The sequence below is a fragment of the Acipenser ruthenus genome, chromosome 54 (genome assembly GCF_902713425.1).
Source record: "Acipenser ruthenus chromosome 54, fAciRut3.2 maternal haplotype, whole genome shotgun sequence".
Classification (NCBI taxonomy): domain Eukaryota; kingdom Metazoa; phylum Chordata; class Actinopteri; order Acipenseriformes; family Acipenseridae; genus Acipenser; species Acipenser ruthenus.
The window spans coordinates 1,022,021-1,038,644 of record NC_081242.1 but is presented as its reverse complement, the minus strand read 5'-3'; the positions used below and the strand labels follow the sequence as shown (position 1 = coordinate 1,038,644).

Below are 16,624 nucleotides of genomic sequence, written 5' to 3'. Positions count from 1 at the left end.
AGCTTTCATTGGACTCTATGAAGCTGAGGGAGTTCATTCTATATAGAGGGGGTGGAATTCAATATGTTAACAAGGGAACATTATTCAGCAGCTTTCATTGGACTCTATGAAGCTGAGGGAGTTCATTCTATATAGAGGGGGTGCAATTCAATATGTAAACAAGGGAACATTATTCAGCAGCTTTCATTGGACTCTATGAAGCTGAGGGAGTTCATTCTATATAGAGGGGGTGGAATTCAATATGTTAACAAGGGAACATTATTCAGCAGCTTTCATTGGACTCTATGAAGCTGAGGGAGTTCATTCTATATAGAGGGGGTGCAATTCAATGTTAGTTCATGCTACAGGGTGATGATGCAAATATTCTTGGCTGCAGTACCCGAGAATTTATTTTATTACACATGGCTTTGATTTGATAAATGGCTTTTTAAAGGTTCGCCAGCACTTTTAGAACTTGAAATACTGAAAAGTAACTTGTGTGATTGAAGAATCTTTGGCCTCCGACGTCGAAACATGTTTCTACTTGCTTGTGCAACACAACGGCTGTAAGATTTTCTTTCTTGCTTTCTCGCTGCAACACAGAAACCCCGGTCATTTCTCCACGCTTCCTTCCTTCTCTCAATACGCTGTGTTCTTTGAAACAGTTAAAAAGGACTGAAAAGGGCTGAAGCTGTTCCGCAATGGCCCCCCCCCCTGAGGGTTAACAAGACTTTGTTAAACACAGGGGTCCCCGAGGGTCTCCCTTGGTAAAGGCACGGCCCCGTGGTGTGGAGGGGGAGTCGCACAGTCAGGGGAGCGCAGGGGTCCCCGAGGGTCTCCCTTGGTAAAGGCACGGCCCCGTGGTGTGGAGGGGGAGTCGCACAGTCAGGGGAGCGCAGGGGTCCCCGAGGGTCTCCCTTGGTAAAGGCACGGCCCCGTGGTGTGGAGGGGGAGTCGCACAGTCAGGGGAGCGCAGGGGTCCCCGAGGGTCTCCCTTGGTAAAGGCACGGCCCCGTGGTGTGGAGGGGGAGTTGCACAGTCCGGGGAGCGCAGGGGTCCCCGAGGGTCTCCCTTGGTAAAGGCACGGCCCCGTGGTGTAGAGGGGGAGTCGCACAGTCAGGGGAGCGCAGGGGTCCCTAGGGTCTCCCCTGGTAAATGCACAGCCGTGTGGTGTGCAGGGGGGAGTCACACAGTCAGGTGAGCGCAGGGGTCCCCCGAGGGTCTCCCCTGGTAAAGGCACGGCCGTGTGGTGTGCAGGGGGGGGATGTCACACATTCAGGTGAGCGCAGGGGGTCCCCCGAGGTTCTCCCCTGGTAAAGGCACGGCCGCATGTTGTGCAGGGGGGAGTCACACAGTCAGGGGAGCGCAGGGGGTCCCCCGAGGTTCTCCCCTGGTAAAAGCACGGCCGCGTGGTGTGCAGGGGGGGGGATGTCACACATTCAGGTGAGCGCAGGGGGTCCCCCGAGGTTCTCCCCTGGTAAAGGCACGGCCGCATGTTGTGCAGGGGGGAGTCACACAGTCAGGGGAGCGCAGGGGGTCCCCCGAGGTTCTCCCCTGGTAAAAGCACGGCCGCGTGGTGTGCAGGGGGGAGTCACACAGTCAGGGGAGCACAGGGGTCCCCGAGGGTCTCCCCTGGTAAAGGCACGGCCCCGTGGTGTGCAGGGGAGAGTCACACAGTCAGGGGAGCACAGGGGTCCCCGAGGGTCTCCCCTGGTAAAGGCACGGCCGCATGGTGTGCAGGGGGGAGTCACACAGTCAGGAGAGCGCAGGGGTCCCCGAGGGTCTCCCCTGCTAAAGGCACGGCCGCGTGGTGTGCAGGGGGGAGTCACAGTCAGGGGAGCGCAGGTTCCTGGCTGTGTGAAGTCACCAGTCTTCACTGAGGGACTCTGAAGGGAGAGTCGCATTGGCTGCGGGTTAGAAAAACAAAACCAACAGGGACTGTTTCTCCTCATCGCACTGCAGTGACCCCTACTGGCCAGGGGAGCTCAGAGCGGACACCTGCAGGGCTTGGCCTCCAGGGGGCGGTAGCTCGCTGACATCCGCTCGGGAGTCCCTGGGTGTGGAAGAGCTGGGCTGATTTCCCACACTGTGAACAGCACAAGATGTTTTTGTGCTTATCTGGGCAAAACTATTTCTGTATAAAAATAGGACAGCGGTGAAGTGGGGCCGGCAGAGTTGAAAGGTCACAGTGTCACGTCCTGAATGGTACGAGGAAAACAGGCGAGCTTCTGCAGATGCGCTCCAAGCAATGCTGAAAAAGCTAATCAAAACCGTTCAAAAGGTTACTTAAATATTTCCTGACTGAAAAAAAAAACAAAAAGAGGGCCAACAAAATGCGGTATTTTGTAAAAAATATTTTAATGCACCATTAAATGAAGGTCTGAACTTATTTAATACCAGAGGAAAAAAAAAACAAAAAACAAACAAAAAAAAAAACAAAAAAAGTAATATTTACAGGTCTTAAGTAGGAAATAATGTAACATATTTACAGAGAAATAACTTGTGTTTCTACAAGAAACATCCAAATCTACAATATGTACACTTTATTGATTTTTGAATGCATTGGAAAGAAAATTGTTGTTGTCTCTCATATATATATATATATATATATATATATATATATATATATATATATATATATATATATAAATCTATCATTAACCAAAGACTGCAGGCAAGGATATAATATATAACTTTTTTTTTCCCCAGAACGAAAGCATGTGGTACTAACTTTACCAATCGCAACACCAATACGAATATATATAAAAATAAACGAAAAAAAAAAAAAAAAACGCGCAAGCTACCATCACAGGTTAAAAATAAAACTGCTTAACCTTCTTGCTAAAGTTTTCAAATTTTTTTTTATTTTTTTTTTATTTTATTAAATTATGAAAAGTTTGGAGGGGCGGAGAAAGGAAATCGAAAAACATTGATCTATTAAAAAAAACAAAACAGATTTTTGTTTGAAATGCAATTCGAACTATCAAAGCTTTGACGGCTCTGCCTCAGGGGGATACAGATGTGGAGAGCTTGTCTGTTTGTTATTTTGATATCGAAGGGCGTGCTGGGATTTGATTACAAGGTAACAGGGTTTGAGAAGCAGCGATTGATCGCCAATCTTTCAAAGTAAATTCGCATTCAGTTTTTAAAGCGAGCGCCACCTCAAATGGTCAGTATTTCCTTTAGCATCTATGACTATTAAAAAAAAAAAAAACAATTGTCAAATAGGCAAGTTCTACAAATATAAGTTGGTTAAACAACTTTCATTTGCAAAACTTTAGTCCTTTGTAATATTTAACGCAGTGAAATATACTACAGACACGAGAGAGCGTTTTTCACATCTCCAAATTGAACACGCGCTGGCAAAAGAGAAAAGTCTTCACATTTGTTTAAGGATATTACATTTTAATACCCTACTACTGTCTGTGTGTGTGTGTGTGTCTGTGCCTGCCTGCGTCTGTCTGTGCCTGCCTGCGTCTGTCTGTCTGTGTGTCTGTGCCTGCCTGCGTCTGTCTGTCTGTGTGTCTGTGCCTGCCTGCGTCTGTCTGTCTGTGTGTCTGTGCCTGCCTGCGTCTGTCTGTCTGTGTGTCTGTGCCTGCCTGCGTCTGTCTGTGCCTGCCTGCGTCTGTCTGTCTGTCTCTCTGCCTGCGTCTGTCTGTCTGCGCCTGCCTGTCTCGTATAATTCTACTGTCATTTCAGCTCAGATCAGGCTAAACAGATGTTATATATATATATATATATATTTATATATATATATTTTTTTTTAGTCGTATTCTGCAAAAAGCCGTTTTTTAAATGTAAAATATTGCAGAAATGCAATTTGCTATAAAGTCCTTGAACAGCAAGCTGGTCTCTCTAATCCGTTTAGGCTGTGATGCTGTTAATGCATTTGAAAGAATTTACCACACTAAGATAGAACATCACTAGTCCAAACTATCATAACTGAATACGTACCATTATATATATATATATATATATATATATATATATATATATAAGTTAATAACATGAGGAAAATAGGATTTCATTTCAACAAGGTTAAAAAAAAAAATTACAAATACTATTAAAACATATTTTAAAACAAAAACCAGAAATGAAATGGTGGCAACAACAGACTTTACATTACACCCCCCAGCTCACAAACTTCTCAAAGCACACGGTGGTGGTCAGAGCTCTCTTCAGTTGCATACTATCACACCAGGGCTGAAAACGAGACTCCCGCTGCACAGCACTGTGATCCAGTCCCTGGTTTCACTAGGAGTTTAATAATCAGACACACCTGAGCTTGTTAGCTAGACACACTGGGGGCTGATCAAGCTGGTAGTAAAACCTGGACTGGATCACACTGCTGTGGAACAGGAGTCTGATTACCAGCCCTGAGATTTCACAATCCACACTTGCAACAAAAGAAAAACATATTTGCAAAGTGTAGATATTTAAAACTAGGGTAATGAAGCCTAAATAGCGGACTATGGCAAATATTTCAGTAGAAACAGATTTCTGTAATAGTGGCTATGAAAACTGAATATTTGAGTCGCTCTGTATCAGAACGTCTTTTTTTTATCAACTCGAAATCAAAAGAGACAGAGTGGGGGAGAAGGGGGGGGGCTGTCTTACGCAAATTAACACATTTAAGTGCAGATCAAATCCAAATGCCTTCAGTGAGCAGCACAGACGAAACGGAGAGAGACAGTTTTAAAACAAAAAGGATCAACAATACTGTGCTGTTGAAAAAAATAAATAATTCTGCCACAATTATTATTTTTTTTTTAAATTTATAATAATAATAATAATAATAATAATAATAATAATAATAATAATAATAATAATAATACACCTAGGAGTCTTTTAACAAATTAAATATTGAGATGCAATTCTGTTATTTGAAAATCAAATCCCTGTGAAACTCTAGCGCCCTACCCCAAAATCTTAACGGATAACAGTTTTAAAAAAATATATATTTTAAAGACCGGATGAAAAAAATATGACGGAAGTAAATGAAACGGCTAATAAAAATTAAAAAAAAAAAAAAACTGCCTGGTGACTTTCAAAGTGCGTGCTTTAGCAGGGATGGAAATAAGGCACAGAAAAAAAACGTCCTTCCCTCACCTTTACAATTATTTATCTATTAAACTGTTTTAAAAGCTGATCGGAAGCTAATTTTCCTCTTATCCGGGGCGCTGGCATTTTTACAGAAGCGTCACCCAGCCAGCCTACTTAACTGGGATAGGAATCAGACTCCTGTTCCGCAGCAGTGTGATCCATTCCAGGTTTTACTACCAGCTTGATCAGCCCCCAGCGTGTCTAGCTAACAAGCTAAGGTGTGTCTTATTATTAAACTCCTAGTGAAACCAGGACTGGATCACACTGCTGTGCAACGGGAGTCACTAAAATAAATTATTATTATTATTATTATTATTATTATTATTATTATTATGATGATGTAATTATTTTAAATCATTGAAATGAAAACAGCATTGGCAGGGCGTTGATAGACATTTGATTGAAAAAGTAAAAAAAAAAAAAGACAAAATTAAGAAAGTTAAGAAGCAGCGTGTTAATTTAGTGGCATTTTTAAAAAAAAACTAAAATTTCAATTTACAAAAAAGAAAACAAGGAGGAAGAAGGGGATAGGCGTGGATCAATCTAGCGTGCGCGGAAGGCAGCGGGAGGATGGTTTTGGGGTGTGTTTTGTTTTTTCAGTTCAGCGTTCCCCTGCAGTTCTCCGTCCCGCACAGACAGGGGATTTTGTTCTCCTCGATGGGGAATTTGTAATCGTAGGTGATCTCCTCGTTCATGCCGATTGCCTGCTTGGAGTAGATCACGATCTTCTTCTGGGACTCCAGCGTGATCACTTTGGCGTAGCAGTTTGGCTGCAAGACAAAAAACTTAAAATCAAATGTTCCACAAGCGACTCTGTATTCTTTATATAATATAAACGCTGCATCGGTCTCTCCTGCAGCTCTCTCTAAAAAGATGTGCATCCTCACCCTGTAGAATGAACTTAATTGCGCACACGGTGACTGAAGTGGATACATGAGAATTGAAACTGAAATAGAGAGAGACAGACAGAGAGAGATAGATACAGATAGAGACAGACACAGACAGAGAGACAGAGACAGAGATAGAGACAGAGAGACACACACACACACATACATACAGAGAAAGAGAGACAGACGGAGACAGAGAGAGAATGAGATGAGAGAGATAGAGCGAGAGAGAGATAGATAGAGGAGAGGGACACAGAGGAGAGAGAGACACACAGACAGACACACAGAGAAAGAGAGACAGACAGAGAGAGAGACAGACAGAGAGAGATGGAGAGATAGATACAGATAGAGACAGAGAGATAGAGATAGATACAGATAGAGACAGACACAGAGACAGAGATAGAGACAGAGAGACACACACACACAGAGAAAGAGAGACAGACAGAGACAGAGAGAATGAGATGGGACAGAGATAGAGCGAGAGAGAGATAGATAGAGGAGAGGAGAGGAGAGGAGAGGGACACAGAGGAGAGAGAGACACACAGACAGACACACAGAGAAAGAGAGACAGACAGAGAGAGACAGAGAGACAGACACACAGAGAAAGAGAGACAGACAGAGAGAGACAGACAGAGAGACAGACAGACAGAGAGAGATACAGAGAGAGGGAGAGACAGACAGAGAGACAGAGGGAGAGAGGGAGAGAGACAGACAGACGGACAGAGAGAGGGCTTGGCTGCTCTCACCGTGCAGCAGTGGTTGATGAAGCGGGCGAGGTTGCCACATTTGGTGGCATCGATGATGGTATCGTGGTCCACTCTGAACAGATAGCTGCTCCCTATCCCCTCTTGGGCATAGCGCTTCTCCCTCATATCTGCCACCACCTGGATGGGAAAACACACACACACACACGCCCAAGAGCCGTTAGCTTCCGGTTCGTTTGGATTAAACAAAAAAAAAAACACAGGAGGACTCGAAATGTTTCAACTTCAAACACACAGGGTCATTACTGCAACCAATCAAAAATAAAATGCACTATCAGGTGACTCAAATATCATTTTTACACGCCAAACAGCCGCAGAGACAGGTTTAGGAGCACACTAGTAAGAAACTACTCGCCCTCTTACATAAAATTAAAGAAAAGTGAAATACAGGATTTCATTTCTAACAAAAAAAAAAAAGCTAGTAGCTGTATTATTAAAACATTGCTGTGTGTGTATACAGAAGATAAATATCGAAAAAATAAAGCTTTTAAATCGGGACGGAGCCCTCCTCAGAAATCAGGGGGGGCTGATAATAATAATAATAATAATAATAATAATAATAATGCATGTCGTGGGTTAGTTCTATGACACACAACTTTTGGTCATCTCTGTAGATTAGATTTCATAAAACGAACACAACTCATGAATCAGACTCCCGTTGCACAGCAGTGTGATCCAGTCCTGGTTTCACTAGGAGTTTAACAATCAGACACACCTGAGCTTGTTAGCTAGACACACTGGGGGCTGATCAAGCTGGTAGTAAAACGTGGAATGGATCACACTGCTGTGGAACAGGGAGTCTGATTCCCAGCCCTGTTAAGTAGGCTGGCTGGCAACCATGCTGGCTAAACATGCAGCAGCAAACGCCTCGCTAGCACCGCCTACCTGTCGGATGTTCTGGCCCACATATTCGATGACCATTTCGTCAGCAGCGATGGGTTCCATGGCAAAGAGACCCCACTCGTGGATCCGGCTCCTGCCAAAGCGAAGCTTCTTCTTACGGAACTGCAAAGGCAGCAAGGACAGGGTTAAAAATAAATAAATAAAAATAAATAAATAAATAACAATAATAATACGACTTTAAATGGATTCTGCTCATGCAAGTCGGAAGTCATTTTTAATGGTAAACTTGCATTATATTCACCCTGTACACACACAGACACACACAGTGCGCTCTAACAGACACATATGTTGAATAATGTTCCCTTGTTAACATAATGAATTGCACCCCCTCTATATAGAATGAACTCCCTCAGCTTCATAGAGTCCAATGAAAGCTGCTGAATAATGTTCCCTTGTTAACATATTGAATTGCACACCCTCTATATAGAATGAACTCCCTCAGCTTCATAGAGTCCAATGAAAGCTGCTGAATAATGTTCCCTTGTTAACATATTGAATTCCACACCCTCTATATAGAATGAACTCCCTCAGCTTCATAGAGTCCAGTGAAAGCTGCTGAATAATGTTCCCTTGTTAACATATTGAATTCCACCCCCTCTATATAGAATGATCTCCCTCAGCTTCATAGAGTCCAATGAAAGCTGCTGAATAATGTTCCCTTGTTAACATATTGAATTGCACACCCTCTATATAGAATGAACTCCCTCAGCTTCATAGAGTCCAATGAAAGCTGCTGAATAATGTTCCCTTGTTAACATATTGAATTGCACACCCTCTATATAGAATGAACTCCCTCAGCTTCATAGAGTCCAATGAAAGCTGCTGAATAATGTTCCCTTGTTAACATATTGAATTGCACACCCTCTATATAGAATGAACTCCCTCAGCTTCATAGAGTCCAGTGAAAGCTGCTGAATAATGTTACCTTGAGTTGGTTGAGCTTGAGCAGGTCACTGTCCATGACCGCCTGGGTGCCGATGGCGCTCAGTAGCCTCCTCTGCTCAGACCTGCGCTCCGACAGCACGCGATTCGTACCCTGTGCGAGGGGGAAGAAGGACAACAGGTTTACTACATTATTATTATTATTTATTTCTTAGCAGACACCCTTATCCAGGGCGACTTACAATTGTTACAAGATATCACATTATTTTTCACATACAATTCCCCGTTTATACAGTTGGGTTTTTACTGGAGCAATCTAGGTAAAGTACCTTGCTCAAGGGTACAGCAGCAGTGTCCCCCCCACCTGGGATTGAACCCACGACCCTCCGGTCAAGAGTCCAGAGCCCTCACCACTACTCCACACTGCTGCCCATCTAGAAATGAATCCACCACATTAACCCTTTCCAGTCCAATGTCGGACCCTGTCCGACATCATCAAAAAGACGCACAAACAGGTCTCTAGTCGTTTTTTCTCCGGGAAAAGCCGAGAAAACCATTCAATGGCCGAGTGAGACCGATAGGAGCCGAATAAAAAAAAAGGGGGTGTATCTCATGAATACTGATAGCCCCGACACCACATAGATAACATGGACATAAACAAACAAGCTGGCTGCTACTGCATCAGCGCTCAAAGAATATCACAGACATCTGCAGAGCTTTTTGAGATGTTATAGTAATAAAATAACGACTTGGATCGCATTATTGAGGAGTTTGGTGATAAAACGAGCGATCAGGAGATGATTTATCGGTATGCACGACTATGAAGAGGTATGTGAAAAATACAGCGAACAAGGAGCGAGGCTGGAGATGCAGTACTGAGTGTCCCGTTGATATGCAGGGACTTTTAAACATGTTTTACTGTGAAAAAAAATACTTTTAAACAGCGCGTCAAAAATAAACTGCGAGTGTGAAAATAAATTGGACCTGACGCGCTGAATAAATGGACCACAAAGGGTTAATAAAAAAAACCAGCTGCGGATTGGAGTTGCTTCTTTACCTGGGAGTCGTACTCCAGCTCTCTGGTGGTCACAGGATACACATCCAGATAGATGTCCTTCTCTTTTTTGCTGATTGAGTAGTAACCCTCGCCCCTGGCACATCCAGACTTGTGCTCCCTCAGCTGCTTATCCTGGGATTTCTTCCTTTTCCGAGGGTTCGGGATATTGGTGAGTGAGAGTAGAGTCAAGGAGCAAAAAAAAAAAACCGGGAGCAAGAATGGGATATTGTGTATAGAGAGGCCAGGGCTGTTTTTCAATTACTATTATAATAATAATGATGAGTCATTCAGCAGACGCTTTTATCCAAAGCGACTTGCAGAGACTGGGAGGGTGAACTCTGCATCATCAACAACTGCTGCTGCTGCTGCTGCAGAGTCACTTCCAATAGGAGCTCGTTTGTTCATCCGAAGGAACGGAGCACAAGGAGGTGAAGTGACTTGCTCGGGGTCACACACACACACACACACACACACACACAGGGAGTCAGTGGCTGAGCCGGGATTTGAACCTCCTGGTATCAAGACCCCTTTTCTTTAACCGCTGGATCACCCAGCCTCCTAAAAAAAAACGACACATTCCTCCATTCAACTCAAATCCCAACACGTCCCCGGATCTCAAAATTGCAGTCAATTAAAAACTGGTTTTCGAATGAAAGCCGCTGAACAGAAGCGAAAAGCTTATTGCGTCCTGCAAAATAGCAACTGTAGTTCTTTCGAAAGAAATTGGATTCAGGCTCTACTCTGAAGCTCTATTCAGACAAACACAGATCACTTTATAAAGGACCTAATATTGGGTTGGGCCATCATTTTCCCTGGACCACACAAGGTCCTGGAAGGTGTTATTAAAACTACTTCCTGAACAATGGCATTGATGCGTGTGCACTAGGTCAACTCGAAATGCATCATGGGATCTGTAGTCCCCAAACAAGCACTGAAACACAGTACAGAGGCGCTAATCTGGACGCAAGTGCATACGTTTCCCAATATCCTCTGCACTCAAACTACGGCGTTTGGGTTTATTCAAAATTCTCTTCCCTGGGGGATGAGGGGAGGGGAGGGGCTCCAAAATAATTCACACAAAAACAGGAAATTTCGTCTCAAGTAATTTACAATAAGCGACTGCTAAAATTTGGCCATGTAGAACACATTCACATCAGGGAATTCGTTTGAACCAAATTGACTATTTCAGACTTGACAAGCCTCTCTGACCTTTTTAGAAGGAGATTTTACTGGAATAGCTGGTTCAGGGATGGAAATAAGGCTCCTATTGCACAGCAGTGTGATCCATTCCAGGTTTTACTACCAGCTTGATCAGCCCCCAGTGTGTCTAGATAACAAGCTCAGGTGTGTCTTATTATTAAACTCCTAGTGAAACCAGGAATGGATCACACTGCTGTGCAACGGGAGTCTTATTTCCATCCCGTTTTTACTGTAAATAAAAAAAAAAAAAAATTAAGAAACAGCCCTAAGTTTAACAAGAGCGGCCACAGTGAAGGATATTGGTGTGATGGACCCAGTGGGTGTCGTTGAGCCAGTCGGTGCTGTGGTCTTCGTGCAGCAGCCTCTCGTAGGTCAGTTTGAGCAGCCGCATGTCCTCCACGTCCAGCCCGCAGTTCCAGATATCGTAGAGAATGGTCATCTGCTCAAATTCACTGCGCTGCTCGTAATGTGGCGGGCCAGCAGGGGGCGCTGTCCTCTTCTGCTGCTGTCTGGGGCCTCCGTCTGCCGCCTGCAGCTGGATCAGCCTCTTGCTCTTCCTCCTCTCCTCCCCATCCTCTTCCTCTTCCGAGTTCATCACCTGACCTGGTTCTAAATCCTCGACGTCTATTTCTTCCTCTTCCTCCTGAGGGTTTGAGATAAGGGGGGGGTTGTTAGTTTACACACGCAAGAAACCATCAAACAAGAAACTCCTTATTCAAACCGATTATTCTATTACTGGGAAGGATCTCTCCACAGAAATCAGTTGCCAATAACCAGGCGAGGTGTCAAAACGGGCTGACTTTCCAGGGATGGGAATCAGACTCCTGTTGCACAGCAGTGTCACCCATTCCAGGTTTTACTACCAGCTTGATCAGCCCCAGTGTGTCTAGCTAACAAGCTCAGGTGTGTCTTATTATTAAACTCCTAGTGAAACCAGGAATGGATCACACTGCTGTGCAACGGGAGTCTGATTCCCAGCCCTGGCGACCTCGCCCCACAGTGGTGGAATGACCTTCCTACAGATGTCAGGACTGCCCAGTCCCTGACCACCTTCCGGCTCCTCCTCAAGACTCACCTCTTCAGACAGCACCTGTGAAACTCGACTCTCCCCTTCTGGACAATATAGTGCCTTTAATGTACTTCAGCTTCCACTTATCTGCTCCCTATTTTACTGTATTTAATCCTGCACTGAATCCAATCTGTAGTATCTTGTATTTCACCTGCACTCGTATCTAACCCTGATGTAACTATCAACACTTATCTGCTCTTGCGCTGCCCCCGATATCAAATCGTACTGTGTTTTGTATTTGCTCTTATTAGGACTGAAGTCATTGTATTTTGAATCTGGCTCTGAATTGTACTGTAATTCTTGACGATATGTATTTTTTTGGTACACAACTTAAGTCGCCCTGGGGAAGGGCGTCTGCTAAAAAATAAATAATAATAATAATAATAATAATAATAATAATAATAATAATAATATTATGAAGCAATCGCATGTCACTGCAAATCTCTATAACGTACTGTGACACTACTGCATTAGCACAAATATTACTATTATTTTATTATTATTATTTATTTCTTAGCAGACGCCCTTATCCAGGGCGACTTACAATCGTAAGCAAATACATTTCAAGTGTTACAATAAGAGCAAGAAATACAATAAATTTTGTTCAAGCAAAGTACAAGTGTGACAAACCACAATTTAATAATACAGCAGATAATAGTGATAGTTACATCAGGATATGATTAAATACAAAGTACTACAGGTTAAACACTTGGCAGATTACAGTATTCTGAAGTACAGGATTAAATGCAGTAAAATAGGGGGCAGATAAGAGGGTATCTCATTCAGTGTGACGTGTAGCAGAGTGAAAAAATAAAATATATGTATACACAAAACTCTACCTCAGCCTGCGATGACTTCTGTTGCTTTTGCTTCTCTTTCCTCCTCTTCTTCCTCCCCTTTCTCTTGCCCCGCTGGCCCGTGGCAGCGATCTCATCCTCTTCCTCCTCCCCATTCCTCTTGTCGGGGGTCTCCTCACGCAGCTCCCCGACCCCCGGGTCTGTCTTACCCACCCCTGTGACGGAGGACGCAGCAGCAGCAGCAGCAGCAGCAGGAAGCAGGGGAGCTGATTCCCCAATAACCTCCTCTGGGGCTTCCAGGACGGTCTCCATATCGTGATTCACAGTCACAGAAACGGGGAGCTCGGCTGGCCTGCTGCCACTTCCCTTCCTCGGGGTCGCTGGCGACGGGACTAGGGGCTTGGCGTAGTTGTGTTCTAGCAGGACCGAGGGCGGGACTTCCTGTGGAGGTCGAGGGGTCCCTCCCACCAGCATCCTCTGCTCCTCCGCCTCGTCCGACGTTTCCGTCTCTTCCGAATCCCCCAGGTACAGGTCGCCCCCGGAGAGCCTGTCTCCCTCCTCCTCCTCCCCTCCAGGGAGTGGCAGTTTGAGGAGGGCGACATCAGCCAGCACAGAGAGGTCGACTGGGGAGCCAGGCTGAGGCGGGGATGAGGAGAAGGCTGTGTGGGCCAGCTCCAGGAGAGTTGAGGCTCCCAGCTGCTCCTTCAGTCTCAGTTTCTGGTCCGAATCCTCCGGGGATCCCACCCGCTGGCTCACGGTTCTGGGACGGCCTCGAGGGCGCCCCCTGCTGGTCACCGGCTCCTCTACAGGCGCTTTGACCAAGGAGGCGTGATCCAGGGGCAGGTTGAGGACCGTGCGGCAGATCATTTTGGGGCTGCGGCGGTTTGGTTTGGGTTGGGCTTGGGCTCGGGGGGGGGTCAGAGGCAGGCTCTCGGGGGGAGTGACGGCCGGGCGTAGCGGAGGAGGGACCGTGAGGACGTCGAGGGGGTCTTTTTTGACAGGGCTGCTTTCCGCGTCGGATTCACTGGGTTTGGTGAAGGTGGAGAAGGGCAGGAGGATCGGGGAGGAGGGGGGTTCGGTTTTGGGGGTGGTCAGGATGGATTCCGGAGGCTGGGATTTGACCGGGGAAAGCATGGCAGAGGAAGGGGAGGGGGAAAGGGAAAGAGGAGCCTCTGGTTGGGTCGTGGAAGTAGGCAGAAGTTGCTCGAAGTGAGCGCTGTTTCCGTGGTCTTCCTCCATGCAGAAGGAGACGGTTTTCCTGCGTTTCTTGAGGGGAGGGAGGATGGGGGTGGCGTCTTTGCGGGCGGGCGGGGGGAGAGGGAGGGGGAGCTGGGATCGAACAATAGGGGGCGGCAGCTGCATGCTGTCGTCCGGAGGTTTGTCTGCTTTTTTGGGCAGCTCAGATTTTTCTTAAAAAAAAAAGAAAAAAAGAAAAGGAATATATTATTAAAAAACAGTCATTTAGCAGACGCTTTTATCCAAACTGACTTGCAGAGACTAGGGGGGTGAACTCTGCATCATCAACAACTGCTGCTGCTGCAGAGTCACTTCCAATAGGAGCTCGTTTGTTTGACGTCTCATCTGAAGGACGGAGCACAAGGAGGTGAAGTGACTTGCTCAGGGTCACACACACACAGGGAGTCAGTGGCTGAGCCAGGATTTGAACCTCCTGGTATCAAGACCCCTTTTCTTTAACCACTGGAGATATTGAAGCTTGTCAGGTTCCTAGCAGCTGATTAATCTCAGAACTTTGCAATACATAAATATAAATCTCAGGTCACAAGTTTTGCATCCTCACCCTCTATATAGAACAAACTCGTTTTGCTTCATAGAGTCCAATGAAAGCTGCTGAATAATGTTCCCTTGTTAACATATTGAATTGCACACCCTCTATATAGAATGAACTCCCTCAGCTTCATAGAGTCCAATGAAAGCTGCTGAATAATGTTCCCTTGTTAACATATTGAATTGCACCCCCTCTATATAGAATGAACTCCCTCAGCTTCATAGAGTCCAATGAAAGCTGCTGAATAATGTTCCCTTGTTAACATATTGAATTGCACACCCTCTATATAGAATGAACTCCCTCAGCTTCATAGAGTCCAATGAAAGCTGCTGAATAATGTTCCCTTGTTAACATATTGAATTGCACACCCTCTATATAGAATGAACTCCCTCAGCTTCAGAGTCCAATGAAAGCTGCTGAATAATGTTCCCTTGTTAACATATTGAATTGCACACCCTCTATATAGAATGAACTCCCTCAGCTTCATAGAGTCCAATGAAAGCTGCTGAATAATGTTCCCTTGTTAACATATTGAATTGCACCCCCTCTATATAGAATGAACTCCCTCAGCTTCATAGAGTCCAATGAAAGCTGCTGAATAATGTTCCCTTGTTAACATATTGAATTCCACACCCAGCGCTTTGTAGTTTTCCCAGACACTTAACATTGCAAAAACTGACTGGAAAAATGTGACATTTCTGAAATCTAACATGAAATATTCACTGTACCACTATTATGGCTTTTTCTGCGATATCATTTCTTCGATTACATGACGTTCAAATAGATTTTTTTATCTTAATCCTAAAATTCCAGGTGATGTAAAACTTTTGGCCACAGCTGCAGAGTCAAATAAACGACATTGTGTAAAAGTATCACGATTCATCTATTTTCCGCGTTTTTTTTTTTTCAAGCTCTGTTTTGGACGTTCTTACCTGGTTTGACCTCCAAACTCGCTGCCTTTTCAGCGGCTGTTAGACGGAAGGCGTCTCTGTCTTCTGTCTCCGCCATGGAGCCATCCATTGTGGACTCGTCCATCGTGTCTGCCGTCTCCTCTTCCTCGTCCCTCTGCCGGCTCACCACCTCCTCTTCCTCTTCCTCGGAGGAGGAGGAGGAGGAGGAGGAAGAGGATCCCGAGCTGCTCTCCGAGTCGGATGAAGATTCGCTCTCCTCTTCGTCCGAAACGGCTTTCGAAGAGGCATCGCTCACTACCTCGTCTGCAAGGAGAAAAAAATGACTGACAAGACAAAAAATGGTAGAAAACAGAGGCCGCGATAGACCGATGTGCATCAACCAGGCTCTGCTGCATCGGGATCTGGGGGTATGGTACGTGGAAGGGAATCGTTTTAAGCAGGAGAGACTCTCCTTTGCGGTCCATTTGTTCAGCGACTCTCAGACGCGTCAGGTCCAATTTATTTTCACACATGCTGTTTAAAAGTATTTTTTTTCCCCCACAGTAAAACAGGTTTAGAAGTCTCTGCATATCAACAGGACACTCAGTACTGCATCTCCAGCCTCGCTCCTTGTTCGCTGTATTTTTCACATACCTCATAGTCGCGCATACCGATAAATCATCTCCTGATCGCTCGTTTCATCACCAAACAGAAAGAGAAAACTGCTGATTTGCAATTTTGATATCAATGAGGCTTTGGGATTTTGATCACATTGGAACTGGGAATGGATTCTTATTTTTTTTTTTATAAATTTAGTAGTCGCCAATTATTTTTACCCCGGTTTTCACCCCAATTTAGCATGCCCAATTATTATCTGTATCCCCGGCTCACCGCTCGCAACCCCCCCCCCCCCCGCCGACTCAGGAAACGGAGGCTGAAACACGCGTCCTCCGAAACGTGCTCCTTCCAAGCCGTCATTTTTCGCACTGCAGATCCACAGCAATGCCACCAGACCTATAGTGCCGGAGGACAACACAGATCTGGCGGCTCCGCTGCAGAGCCACAGGCGCCCTATCGGCCACAGGGGTCGCTGATGCGCGGTGAGCCGTGGATTCCCCTGCCGACCTAAGCCCTCCCTACCCGGGCAGCGCTCAGCCAATTGTGCGCCGCCCCCTAGGAACTCTCTGTGACATAGCCTGGACTCGAACCTGCGATCTCCAGGCTATAGGGCACATCCTGCGAGGAGCGCCTTTACTGGATGCGCCACTCGGGAGCCCCTGAGAATGGATTCTTAAAAACCAGGATGG

At 45.4% G+C, this 16,624-nt stretch overlaps 1 protein-coding gene across 2 annotated transcripts in view; it reads right to left on the bottom strand.

Annotated features, from left to right (window-relative positions):
* Nucleotides 1–3,434: 3,434 nt before the first annotated feature.
* Nucleotides 3,435–16,624, bottom strand: part of setd1a (SET domain containing 1A, histone lysine methyltransferase) — a 32,773-nt gene continuing 19,583 nt past the window's right edge. For both annotated transcript variants that reach the window (XM_059016963.1, XM_059016964.1), the window contains 8 exons: nt 15,360–15,641; nt 12,684–14,050; nt 11,076–11,418; nt 9,576–9,748; nt 8,562–8,672; nt 7,619–7,738; nt 6,716–6,853; nt 3,435–5,852 (listed from right to left, as the gene is read on the bottom strand). In XM_059016963.1, the coding sequence (XP_058872946.1) occupies nt 5,679–5,852; nt 6,716–6,853; nt 7,619–7,738; nt 8,562–8,672; nt 9,576–9,748; nt 11,076–11,418; nt 12,684–14,050; nt 15,360–15,641 (2,708 nt within the window). In that variant the 3' untranslated portion in view covers nt 3,435–5,678. The remainder of the gene's footprint in view (nt 5,853–6,715; nt 6,854–7,618; nt 7,739–8,561; nt 8,673–9,575; nt 9,749–11,075; nt 11,419–12,683; nt 14,051–15,359; nt 15,642–16,624) is intronic.